Raw genomic sequence first — 14,925 nt, forward strand, 5'->3', positions numbered from 1 at the left:
AATTTATTTTTCGTGGTTAAGCACACAGTCCTGAAATGTTAAAAATGTTAAAACCGTCGAATGTATGAAACAGTCGTGTCATTTTTCTGTCCGTCTCATCTATTATATTAATCATATTTCGGCCCTTGATCGGCAATAGGAAAAATGATTATTGATATTAATTTATTGTTAATAAGACACGATACACACACTCACACCCTTTGCTGGTTTAATTTGTACTGTAATTGGAACGTTGTAAAATTGATGGTCGTACATCCGTTTCCGGAAAGAAAAAAAATTGCGCACAAGCGGTGAGCAAAAATCCGTTATAATATTGTGTGTATACAATATACATACAGGCACAGACACACACACCAAATATATAAATATACATTAACCGGAACTTGTATATAGCATGCCATTCGGCGCGGGACCGGTTCTTTTTGTTTAACAATATTTTTATACATATTTTAAGAAAGACTTACGGACGCGCGCGCGCGCGGCGCAAGTCATTAACATAAAACCAGACCATTATAAAATGACGACGGCTGTGTTTGCGCGTTTATGTTATTATACTGCTGTGGAAATTTCTATATTATAATATATTATTATTATTATTATTATATACATATTATTATACGATACTTATTATTACTAAAAGGGTACTATATAATGCGCGACGACAGAGACCCGGGTTTGCGAGACACCGCAGCGTTGCCATGTCTTGCGGCGGAGGACTGCTGCAGCTTGGCGTTATAGCTGCGTATTAAATACATTATTATATTGTGTGTGTGCGGTTCCTTTTAGTGTGTATACATGTACAATATAATGTCAGCGCGCACGGGGTGTTGTGAAAACACATTTTATTTCGCAATGTCGTGATATTGTCATTCTGTATTTATATTATATACAGAGTGATTCATTAAAAATCGATTTTCCTTTGTTTAGAGACCTGCTACAGCATTACCGCGCCGCAGTCCTTATATTATATTCAAATCCATTATAATAATAATATGTTATAAAATAATAGTGTAATCGCCGACTAATAAAACGAACCGATGGCGTGGTGTTGTGTTGGCCTGCCTGCCTGGTGGGGTTTAAAAGTAGCAAACACACTGCTGCACAATATGACACTGCTAAGATCAAAGCTATAATATTATATTATACATACTTTCGTATTTATTTATGATAAAAAATGGCCATTGAAATATTATTCTTGGGATTAGAGTGCCAATGAAATTCTGTTTAAACAACTAATTAATAATTTGAAACGCCCACCGCTGACGAAATCTCATTTGCAGCTTCATGTTTAGCATTTTAAATGCGCGTTTCGATCGAATTAATTTTTAAAAGATATACCTATATGTGCCCAATGTATATAAATATAAATATTTTTTTTGCTCCGTTACTACTATGTATTAAATATAAAATCATCAGTCCGAGGGAAAATATAAATGAATAAAAACGAGATTTTAAAATATTTTTAATAGCATTTTAGAAACTGGTTTTGCCTTATGATTTTTCGTTACATTCCTACTAGTTAGATTAACATTATGTTCCTAAAATCAAGTCATTATCAATAGTTCTTAAAAAATATAATTTTGTTTTATTAAATAATAAATGTGCTCATGCTAAAGTCTATACTCTTATTATTTTTGTAGATTTTTAACCAGTATAATATTATAGTGTGTAATTCTTTAAAAAATTAATTTTTTCCGTAAGAAGAAAAAACGTTTAGTATACACATTAATATGATTTAATATTTGAATGAAATTTAAAATAAATAAAATATTATTTTTGTTGTTCAATACTCAGAAACAGACAATAGTCATCTTTATAATAGGCATAATTAATATACTCAAAATGTTTTACTTGGAAGTATTATTTATTTATTAAAAAAAAATATTCTGTGCTAAACTCAAACAAATTATATTATATAGTATCTATACTTATTTAATGACTTCTATACTGTTCTAATAATTATTATATAATATATTGCTATTGTTAGTAGGTTTTTACAATTCGCACATTATGTAAAATAATACCTATTGGCTCTTGACAACTTGAATGTTGTGCAAGATTTTAAACTCTTTACTTAACAAAATAAACATGATAACTGCATTCGATGATTTTTGTTAATACGATTTTATCGTTTTAATTTATCCTACCTCATATTTATAGTATACATATTTACATTAGTGTTTAACTAATACATTGGGGATCAGCGCTCCTATCCATAACTAGTGTTTCTTGGAGGTGAAATTGTGGTTGAAGCATTCTTCATATAGTCCACAATTTACAAGCTTAATACAAATTATGTACTTGCTTATTTATATTATATTATATTATACCTATTTATATTAATTCATAATAGTTCTATTATTTTTTATTATAATAATGATTGTTTTCTTTATATTACTATACACAACATTATAATAGTCCATAGACGGTAAACAATATAATAATCGTACATTTTTAAAAATTTTAAATACATTTTAAGATTATTAAAATTAATTAATTACTTTATGTAAACATAATTTGTAGTTTATATTTGGTATACCTATTAAATTATTTTAACTTCTTTAATATCATATTAAATTAATATTTATCTCTAGAAATTGAGTCATAGAAAGTTAAATTAAATATAATTTATGTTTTAAAACTACTTAATTTTTCTGGGTAATTGAAAACAAGTCTATTTATTATATTAAGATGATATAGTAGGTTAATGCTGTAACACATAACCTCCTGTTTTAACTAAGGCACTAAGCACATTAGCAAATGTATATAGGACCTTGGATAAGAACGTCTTATTTTAATTAGAATTTAGAGTCGTATATTAACTAATTTATCTAGTTGTTTATTAATATGTTTAGTGTATATAGCTAGTGCTCAACATAAACTTATAATTCCTATTATGTTGGTATAATTTTAATAGCTATACAAAATAAACATTTTAATATTCAAGAATTCTTATCATAATTTTATCATAAAATATATAACTATGGATATAAAAAGGTAAATATCGTTAAATTTCAACAATGCATCATTAAAATAATGTGTATTTTTATTTTTTTTGTCAAAATATTGTGATTCCATCAATTTTCTTGTTTAAAAATTAAATTAAGGCAAAATATGAAATAAATTTGGAATAAACACAAAATGTATAAGATAATGATATTATTTCATGTAATTTTTTATGTATATTTTTAATTACTGTTTAAAACCATTTAGTTTGCCTTGAAATCAAGGTTGTACTAATAAATACAAATTTAAGGGATTTGGAATAATATTTATTTATTCGTTATATAATATTATAAAAGTATTTAAATAGTGTTTCACTATTACCTTTTATAAAATTAACTATCACAAATTATTGATGAAAAAAATTCATTCTATAATAAAAGACTTGGTAATATTAACTATAGTCGATTAAAACATCATAAGTTTGATGTCCGGATTAATATATTTAAAATGTTTTTGGAAAAGTATTTTGAGTTGAATTTTCTGAAATGTTTATTCTTTACCAGATTTGAAGTATAAATGTCGGTATTTCTTTAATAAACCATAATTTTCTTGTCTGCATTAGTAATTTAGTAGTCCAAATTCATTTCTAACTATTTCTCGTTAAAACTTTGTTTGTAATTTTGCAGATCAATTCTAATGCCCCAAGTCTGTTTTAATTAAAATCGAATTACCCTTTAACTATCGCGCATATTAGGGATATTATATTATCATCTTAATGGCATCATTTCAATTTAATATCAAAATAATAGGTTCTAATATATTGAGTTTCATCGTTTTTCTAAACTATTTAACCGTATATGCGACATGCGTTACAAAAGTAGAATTCCATCGTTGGATATTGGAAATTTGATATTATATTAAAATTCTTCTTAAAGAAACCACCCATATATAGTTCGGTAAGCACATTTTCATAAATTATACTCGTTTTATTGAATGACATTTATGACAGTTTCGAATTCGGCTTATTCTTAGTTATATTATGTCTGTTATTTTCATGTCAAATACAAGACACGGCTATTCGTAATTATTCAGAAATTATTATGATTATTTTTTAATGAATTTAAATAGCATTTTGTGGTATTTTGTACAAACAGTGCAGTTAGTTTCAGTTTTTAATGTTATATTGGAGAATGTATACATAATTACCGATTATACTGACATTTATTTCCTACATTTATCGAGCAAGGCCTTGTGAATTAAATAACGTCTGTAATATTGCACGGTATTAGCGTTTGAATGAATTTTTAGACATCTATCATATACAATTCTGTCTGGAATTTTTCGAAACATTTTTTTATTGAATTCTGATAATTCAATGTAAAATTTGTATTAAAAGGCCATATTATATATGGTGGTTATTGTTATACAGTTTATCCTAAAAACAAATTTAGTAGGTATTTAATCTATTTTGTAACGAAATAAATGATGATTTCAAACTATCTGTTCAGTATAATAAAGTCACTCCATGCTAGTATATAAATTATGTAACTTATTGGAAACCTGCCGAATGAAAAAAAAGAAGCGTTTAGCGTTGAACAATTTTCACAAGGACTCGATGTGGTTCATTCGTATAAGAAAGAAGTATATATATATATGTATTTATAAGATGATTTTTTTAAATGTAAGACAATCATCATTCTTTCAGTTAACCTTTTTTTATATAATTTAGTATGTAGATTCACTTTAACAATTTAAGAATTTTTTTCTCATTAGTTTTTTTTTTATACGAAACGACAAATCATATTTTTCTAAAAAAAATATCTAACGTTAAGCTATCAACAAATATTATCTCATATCAAACTATACAATAAACATACATTTATAATCATTTTTTTCGTTAAACATTTTTATGAGTTTTAACTATTGCGTAGTCTATTCGGTGTTAAGAAAAAAACACTGGTTTTTTATCGTATTATTAGGCACACACACAAACATGCATATATACATACATACATACTTACATACACACGTACATATACACAAAGATAACATATTATAATATAATATAAAATGTCATAGTATTAATTATATGTAATGGTGAGAGGAAAGAAGAAGAGACGTCACCGTCGCCGGCACATTCTACGTAGCGGGGAGGCGGCGGTTGTCGTCCATCGGCCGTCGCGTACATTTCCGTGTCACGTGACCGCGAAAAATATACAGCCGCGTCGCCTCGACACCGAGTCGCCTCTTGCGTGTATATTATATAGGAGGAACCACTGACATTTCGGTCGGCGGCGGCCAATATTTGGCGCGTGCGTTCAACGACCTCTCTCGCTGAACGACTATCGCCGTTTGTAGGGGATTTTTTCTGCTTCCCCCCGCCCCCAACCATCAGTTTTCCCATTCTTCATCCCCCCCCCCCGCGTACCAAAGTACACACGCATTATGTATATATATATTTATATACATAAAAAACGCACAGAGCGACGGTGGTCGTGTCGTGTCGTGTCTGTCGTCCGCAGGCCGCGCGCTCGGCGACGGTGATTCATCCCCTAGCTGTTGGCTAGCTCGCGCGGCTTATATGCTCACGCACACACGCGCGCGCAACGCACATCGATCCGTGCCGAATGCACACGTGGACGCGCGGCGGCCCGCCAGCGATTTTCATGTAAATTTCCTCCCCGCGGCCTAATAGTCATTTCTAATTTATCGCCTCCCTCCGCTCCCCCGATCCTCGCCGAACACAAAGTTATCCATACAACCCCTATCGAACTCGCCCGTCGCCGATCGGGCGCGCTGCCGAACACACAATATCGTCGGCTCCGTTCGGCCGCTCGTCATCATATTATTATACTTTGTGTTGTGCGCGTGAGGGGGGGGGGTACCTTTTTATTACTATTTGTGTATGTGTCTGTGTGTGTGTGTGTGGTAGGGGGTGTAGGGCACACGTGTTGTGTGTCGTTTGTTCGTTATTATTTATACTGAGCGAAAGGAAAAAAAATACTATATAGGACGATATTATAATATATTACTATTATTGTTTTTTGTTCTCGTTCCTATAACACGTATATACACCACCACCACTCGTTTTATATTAATTTATTTGTAATAATAATACATATATATATATATATATTAAAAATAACAACGATATTCATAAGCTTTCCCCCTCGCCGAGCTGCATACGTGCTCGGTCATAGGTCCCTCAGCTCCGTACGACATTATTGTTATAATAATAATAATATTATATTGTATATCCTTAGCGCGTGTCCGTCTATCGATCGGTGGCTGATGATGATGAACGATATAAATAATATCGTTTGGACGCCGCGGCCGCGCGTTACATGCGATGCAGCCCCGCTGTTTTTTTGGTCGATAACTTTTCGATACGATTATTGTGTGCGACAGCCGTTCCGACTGCGTACATATTGAACGTCTTAACATCTATAATTCGTACTTTTATATAGTATATGTGGTGTTAATATTGTTTCGGTGGAAAACTGTTTTTTTGTACACGATTTGTGTTCTCCATTTGTATTGTGTTTAATTTCGAAATACACGTTTCTCCGCCATATTTCTTATCCTCGTTTTTGGCACTATTGCAGAAATTTGGCGAAATTATTTTTTTAAACACTACGAAATGGAATATTGTCTTATTATGTATAATGTAAAATAAGAATATAAGATAGAAAACTCGTTTTATTTATCACGTATGTACCTATAATACTACCTACGTTATATTATTATAGTTCTATAGTCTATAATATATATTATTATATTATACATGGTGGCGTTGTATTGTACAAAATTCACAGTATACCTATTATTTGTACCAGTACGTTACGACTTTCTTTTTGGCGTTACTAATGTATCAATTACACTGTCCGGAAATATTTTAAGAACTCTGTGTTACGCGCACAATCAAAACGACCATCTTCTCATACGGCTACATTGTATGATATTCTTGTTTTCTGTTGAATTTACCACTGTAATACAACTCATCCATACGTTATAATTATTTTCATTTTATTTCGTATACGTATTTAGTTGTATAATAATTTCTCGGTTTGCACGAGCAACGTAGTCAAAGAAAAACAACGTTCCGCAGAGAATAAGAGTAAATAACTATCAAGTATAGTTTCAAAGGTGTACGGTGTAAATTGTTGCATGATATTATTTTCCCATAGTATATTCTTAATCTTCTATCCGATTGTACGAGTGCTTGTTGTATCGTATACACACGAAAAACTACCAATTGGCTATTATACCCTTGCACTCAACACCCGCGCTATTGGAGCTCAAAATTCGGCCAAAAAATGAATGATACGTCTTGGCAGTCTTAAAATATTGGCTCGGCTTGCAAATTTAACGGTCGTTAAAAATCATTATCGGCCACCATGTTTTTTTTTATCTGATGCTACCAAATAAACGCGTTCCGCACCGGTTCACGTTGTCCATCTTCTGTATAATTTAAGATTAATTCGCATTGTCTTTCGCGATATACTGCGCATGTGTTTATCTATTGTGCTTGTAGTCGAACCGCTATATATAATACTAAGTACGTTATGACTTACGAAATTCAAAAATGAGCAATTAGTTCTGCTAGCGATATGTTATTACATAACGACGATAATAATTCTGAAGTTTTTTTTCCAAAAATAAATGCGCACTTGTGTATATACCTACATGTGGCGTGAACACACTCGTTTTAGTCTCCTCGATTTAACCCAATACAATTATATTATATTATATCCGTAGCACATGAACCTATACGAGTTACGAGAGTCACACTTCTCCACGGGGCATCTTGCAGTCAAAAAGCAGTGGGAAAGGGGTCGTAAGGTTTCGGGCGAGTTTCGTTTCGAGCACGTATGTACGCGGTCGGAGTTTTGTTCGTATATGTTCGTGTATATATTCGCCGCGCGTGCCACATCCTTCAAAAAGTCTCCCGATCAAAAACAAACGGAACCGTCGTATATTTAAAGCTTTTTGGCTCCTATTCCAGACATACTTTGTGAATATTTGGCATCGGGCGTTGTTGGCCCGAATATCCGAGGTTTCCGTTTAAAAACGTACATGCGGACCGGCTCGGCCCCGGGCGGCCGCTGCAGTGGTGGGTATGGTGTAGTGGGCTAACGGGGAGGTGGGGGCTTGGATGATTTTGGCCAGAAAACGCTGGCAAGGATTATTATTGAAAAGTGGCCAGATGGGGTGGAAGGGGCACCGATTCGGAGGCAGTATATAGAGAGAGGGTCACATCGTCGTTTGGCAATACGATTTCGAAGTTTGGCAGCTCCAGGAGTGCGCGTTCCCAGATAAGAACTCAAAATTTGGCACTCCGCGGCGCGGATAGGTGTGCGGCTGCGGCGTTAGGTGTTTTCGGGGAATGCGCGCCGCGTATTATCGTGTACTTAATCGTTGTCGATGGGGCCAAAGTCTCTGTGCGTATACAATGTACGCGGTGTTTGTTTGGCAGAGTCCGTAGTTTAGAACGTCGCAGCGCCCCTTATTTATACACGACGACAACACGTGTGTAACGCGGAGTCGATAGAATAATAAAAAACGAAACTCCCGGGGACCAAACGTACAGTTTATAGAAGGTAACATAATATTGTGACGACACCATTTCCTACTGCATCTTCACGCTGGTCTCCCGCGGTGCAATAGCGCGTGTTGCAGTGGATTCCGATAATTTTACCGTTGTTTTCAGAGTTTTCTCCGTATTTATATTACACATACAGCATATTTACACGCGTATATACGATGATGTAGGGGAGGGTGCAGCTATCAGCTGATGATCGTCGGCTGGGACGAATGTTCGCGGTGCTGTGGGATGGTGGAGGTAGAAGGGAAGTACGCGTGTTTTCCGGAAACGGAAAGAGAGACGGCGAAAGACCGCCGCCGCGCGGAAGAGAACGAAAACAACAAACCGTCGACTTTTACTACGCTAACCCCGCGCGCTCCACACCATCCTATCAGCCAACGTTCGACGGCGCGTTCCCCCCTCGTCACCGCCTACTCTTCTCTCCGCTTTGGATCGCATGACCTCGCCGTAATACGGACCATGCTTCCCCTCTACCGCCTCCGCCGCACTCACCTTGACACGGTTTTCATTCACTCTTGTGTGTGTGTGTATGTATATATATACACTTCTGTATAGTTTATATACTATGTATTATATATATAATACATACTACGGTGTCTACAATACTATTTACGTGCCTATATGTATATACTATATATATACCGCCCCTCTCGCGTATTTCGGTCCATTCATCGTATATATACTCCATGACTGGCTGCGTGTGTTAAAATATCTCCGCGACCTATGCGCACATAGTCTTTCGGACAATCGTTTGCCGTTCGTCCGATGCTATACCCGTGTTTACAGTACACCTAACCGAACTGTAGAAGGGAATAAAATAATACTCCAAGCGGGCTATGAGAGCGAAACGGTATTATGTAACGTCTCGCGGATTGGACGCTTGACGGAAAGAAAAATATTTATTTTTTTTAAGTAAACGATATTGCAAAACAAATTATACGAAAAAAACTGTACCCAGATGTGTGTTTGTGTGTGTGCGTTTGCGGCGCTGCGGCCGGAGAGTCCCATAAGTGCCTGCTGGCAATAGCGCGGCGGTGGCGACGGCGGTGTGTAAAGTATCGCGCCGCCCCTCGGACTAGAGATCAATACGCACCGAAAACGCGTGTGCACGGTTGGTGTCTTTTTTCCATCGTTATTACTATTATTACTGAATAGTGAATACTTTAAAAAAAAAAAATGATTATTATTCGTCATCGCTTCATGTCCCCCTGACGACATCGCTGCTGTGCGCCGACGTAAATAATATTATTATCATCACGTTTGTTTAGTTACGCGCGTCCGTGTCGGCAGAGAAAAAGGATTTTTCGGGTCCAAACACCTAAAAATATGAGTGGTAGACCCGCCGGAATACATTTTTTTCTTATATATTTATCGATTTTGGTTGTTTTCCGTGTCCCAAATCCTTTCACGGTCCGTGTCGACCGTGGTCGAGACCACATGTGTGTGTGTATATTGTGTGTGTAGAATACCACCTCGTCGTATTTCTCGGCGGCGATGCAACGTTGCCGTTTGTACACGTCCGTAACTCTTTTACGCTGTCATAAATGTATATATTATTATTGTATGTGTGTATATAAAAACGCGACGGTGGCGTCGTCGACGTCGTCGGTCGCGGGTGCAGTGGCGGTGCAGTAGCGGCCGCGGCGGTGGATGACGACGACGGTCTGTTGGTGGGTGGGTGGGCGGGTGGTGGTTGGGTGGACTGGGGTACGATGGCCTTGACACGGCAACACGGCCACTGAACCTGTCCGCCGCCGCTACAGCCGACACGACAATAATGACGTCACTTTTGTTGTTTTTTTTCACTTATTATTTTTTTTTTTGCTGTATATAATAATAATATCATATACGCACACGTACGTGTCGTGTTATTACGACAATACGTGCGCGTGCGCGTGTGCGCTCACACACGTCTGATATAATAAAATATAAATAAACGTACACGGTCGCGCGATGATCTGTACCGGACGCGTTGTCATTCCACCGCGTGTGGGATGCTGCGTTGCCGGTGCCTCACGCACGAGACACGCACGCGTCAAGGCCGTCCACCGACGAGATCTCCGGGCCTTATTTCGTGTGCGTGGTGTTATCATTACGCGTGCACCGCACGTGGTCTCGACCGTTGGTGGAGGGCGCAAATGAGGCTTCCCCGGAGGAGTACGCATATGCCACAGCAGTTGTGGTGCGTAGGGGTGGTTGAGTGTGGTGGTGGGGTCTCGGGAGGCTCGTGGGGGAAGGTATCTCTCGGTCGGGGACTTTTCGAACTCCAGCGCACGTGTGCGTCGTCTCTAGGACCTCCGTCGTATTTATATGTCATATGTACCGTTGGAAATCGTTTCTTGTATATACACGTAATATAATATGAAATATATAATTACCGTTCGTATATAATATGAGTGGTGGTTTTCATGTTGAAAATTCCATCACTCTTTGCGACGAAGAATAGAGGAAATTAGATCTCGACCGCCTCATATAAAATATATATTATGTGTATACAATGCTTAGGTATAGTATTGTAGGGTCACGTATTGTAGTTTTTCCTTTGAAGTGCACCTCAGCGACAGAACCTCCCCCACCCCACCACCACAACTCATCCCCCGAACAGCCACCGATCGGACTCTGTTGGGCGTGTATACTACAGCCCCATGTATAATGTTTTCTTTTATATACATGTATACAAAAAAACTTTTATGTATTGATTAACAACGCAGTCATTTTTCATTTGGTCTTTCACTAAACTGTCGGTTCTCCAAAATTCCTCGGGTCGTGCCGAGTGGTAAAGTATATTGTATATAATATACATTATACAACAGCCCTGCAATGGCATAGTAAAAAGAAAGGAAAAAATATGGCTTTGGAAATCCGTTGGTGTCAATCTTTGTATTGTTTTATAATCCAAGTAATAAAGCCGCACCTCGTTTTTATTAAAGCCCTAAAACAAACGTTGAAAATTTAATGTCCCCGTCTCCTTTCTTTTGCTTTTATTGCCGAGTTCCGAATAATTTACAATGTCGGATCAATAGTCCTTCTGGGTCTCCTGCCCGTCACAAATCCCCCAGACAAATGCATGTGAGAATCGCGTGCGTACAAGTATTATTACAATACATACATATATATTATTTACGTATTGTACGCGCAGTACCTATATATATTTATTGTAATATGCTTAAAGAGGATTTTTCGCATCGTCGTACGCTTGCGTATATTTCGTTTTATCATTGTTGTTTCGTATTTTACAGCACCGCGGTGCGTCTCGTATCGTATATCGGTATCGTGCAAATCTTTCTTAATGGTTTGAAGTTGCATATTTTCACAGCGCCCCCCTCTCCCGGCCACGTGATTATAATACACAATGTATAATATTTGTATTCTACAATTTTTAATATTGTTATATAATAGACGATTAACAAGTGTGTTTGTCGTGTTTCAGGATTCCATCTGAGTGGTGTGGTGTGGAACCAGAGACCTGGATCGCCGTCGTACAACCATCCCGACCAAGAGAACAAAACACACAAAGTGTCAGTCAGCTTCGACAGGTAAAATATGCTTAATATAATATACTGCAATCTGCAGTATAAGTATACATAGGAAAATATATTTTAGAATACGACACAATATCAAAACTATTACAATAATATAATCAAAAAATCGTTTTAATATTTTATTAAAATATACGTGTATATGACCATATAGGTATATCATGTGAAATTATATGTTATATACTATTTATCATAATATTTTAACTTCGTCGTATATTATATATAACATACCGCAGTCGGTTGTGGTTAAAAATATATCCTGTACATGTAATAAATATTGTAATGTAGGTACGTCACTGTGTCGTCCGATCATTTTTTTTTTTTGATTTTTTATTGTCTACGCCTACTTTTAAATTATAATATATTATTATACACACAGATAGGTTTGCCGCTTAGAAATGTATCCGTTTCATGATTACGAAAACAAAAAGGATATAGGGGAACGACGACGCGCTCGCATATATATTGTGTACATCCGTGTAATGTCACGTACATATTATTCTCGTGTTCGTATTATATAATATTCACATCATTTAATACAGCTTTATATATTATGTGACATTATGACACTGCAGGGTCAGAATGAATGCAAAAAAAAAATAACTACGTCGTCCGCGGCACGTTTATTATTTTTTCAAAAGGCCATCATTTTGTTATTTGCGTTAATAGTTTTTTATTTCTTTCTCGTCAACAATACTTAAATATTGCATAATGTATAAACCTAACCTACTTGACAAAACCCAACCCTAGGTGAGGTTTGGTAGTAGATCACTGCGTCCGTTCGTGTCGGGTTTGAAACGCATCCTTTTGCTCGGCGTCGTCATGCAGTTGAATTTTAATTATGTTCTCGTAGGGCAATCGTTTCGAACTCCAACTCAATTTAAAATAAGCGTGCGCAGTGCGGCAATGCGCGCGCATATTATAGGTATTTGCTCGTATTACACGTATACGTTGATTTACCATTTTGTATTTTCACCGTGTGTCGTTTATTATTACATATATTATTATACTAAATACTTAATACACATAAATACGCGGTTTGCATGTGTTCGGAACGTTCTATTTTCAAGGTATAACGATTTTACGCGAAGTCTATCCAGGAAAAATAATGTTTAACACGTGAACAATCTAAACTATTGTGTGCAAAAGTATTTTATGAAAAAGACTTTAAAATAATTTTTATTGAAAACCAATAATTATTAATTATATTTTATCTTCGTCTCACTCGGTCAAATACCACTATTAAACGAGTTGAGAGAAAACCTCGTATAATCCTAATCTTACTCCTAAGAGCTGTATATACAGGTATTGTGAACAGTGTTATTTTTTTTCTGTTACGCGACCATTTCGATTGCGAATTTAACAACGTTTCTTTGTTTGATTTGATTTAATGGATATTTTTTTCTTTCTCTGTTCATGTACAGGTGCAAGATAACGTCGGTGACATGCAGCTGCGACACGAAAGACATATTCTGGTGCCCCCACGTCGTGGCCTTGTCCTTGTACAGGATACGGAACGCGGACAGTGTCAGGCTCAGGGTCCCGATATCAGGTAAACAATATATATAATATGCATTACGTTCGACGGCGAATCCATCGTAAATTTTATAATAATTTATTATATAATTTAACAATGATATGATAATACTATTATTGTTTTGCCACGCGGAAGTTCGTGCTATTCTCGCGGCGTGTGTATGTGAATTTTTAATGTAACATTAGTACATGAATGTCCCGTAATGTGTGCGACAATAATTATATGTTATATATCATTACTTCTATAATATACACGTTATACTTGTGACGCCGAGGAGGAATAAATTATATTATACTATAAATAAAATTGCGGACACGTTCGATTTACTGAACGATGACAAAAACAACAACAATATAATGATTTAATAATATTATATTATCATAGTATAATATTTATCTTATTGTGGTGTTCACACGCGAAATGTGAAAGTCTTCGAGACAATATCAAAATTGTCGGTTTGCAATAATTATAATTACGAACAATACCCGGACCAGTGGTTGTTACGACTGCTACCTAGGAAAGTACAGCTATTGTTGAACGGAAAACTGATGTCTCTAGGTTAGAAAATCAGACGAAATCGTCTCAGAATCAATTCATCAATTCATAGAGAACCGTGAGTTTAAATCAAACCCATGATCCTATTCGTAAATGTAAACGAGACTTAATAAGTCCCATGTTTTGATCGGCACCATAGTATAAAGCAGTGGTGTGCAACCTGGTGGTCACGAAATTTTATTAGGGGGTCGCCAATAATTTTACACCAAATTGAAAAGTTATACTAAGTAAATTATGTTATAGGTTTTTCATTAAAATAATTCATAAGCAATTTTATTATTTAAAAAATATTAAAATGTTGACAATCATTATAATATAATTGCAGTAGTTTTTTAATTTTAAATTTTATATAACTCTAATTTTGTATTTTTTTTCATGTTTTGGATTAATTAAATTAAAGAAATATTAAAATTAACGATTTAATTTATATGAATAATATGTTTGTATACATTAAGACTGAAGTAAATATATATTATTCACATACATAATGTTAGTAGGAAGAGGGGGTCGTATTACCAAAATAACCCAAAATAACCCTTTGGGGGTCATGGATCAAAAAAGGTTGCGCACCACTAATAAACAAAACAAAATAATACATATAATTTTAGAAAAATAAATGAAACAAAAGTATATATATGCAATAATATAACAATACAATACCTATATTATGCAATAGCGTAATAGGATGGCAATCGAAATCACTTGTGAGCGTATACAGGGAGACATGATTTGAGTAATATATT

The 14,925-nt window shown here is 35.5% G+C and overlaps 1 protein-coding gene across 1 annotated transcript in view; it reads left to right on the forward strand.

The window, feature by feature from the left end:
* The window catches only part of LOC111039110 (zinc finger SWIM domain-containing protein 5-like), a 58,029-nt gene that overhangs the window by 10,391 nt on the left and 32,713 nt on the right, over nucleotides 1-14,925 (forward strand). The window contains exons 2-3 of the mRNA XM_022322434.1: nucleotides 11,982-12,087; nucleotides 13,515-13,642. Of these exons, the coding sequence (XP_022178126.1) occupies nucleotides 11,982-12,087; nucleotides 13,515-13,642 (234 nt within the window). The remainder of the gene's footprint in view (nucleotides 1-11,981; nucleotides 12,088-13,514; nucleotides 13,643-14,925) is intronic.

This window comes from Myzus persicae, unplaced genomic scaffold (genome assembly GCF_001856785.1).
Source record: "Myzus persicae strain clone G006 unplaced genomic scaffold, MPER_G0061.0, whole genome shotgun sequence".
NCBI lineage: Eukaryota > Metazoa > Arthropoda > Insecta > Hemiptera > Aphididae > Myzus > Myzus persicae.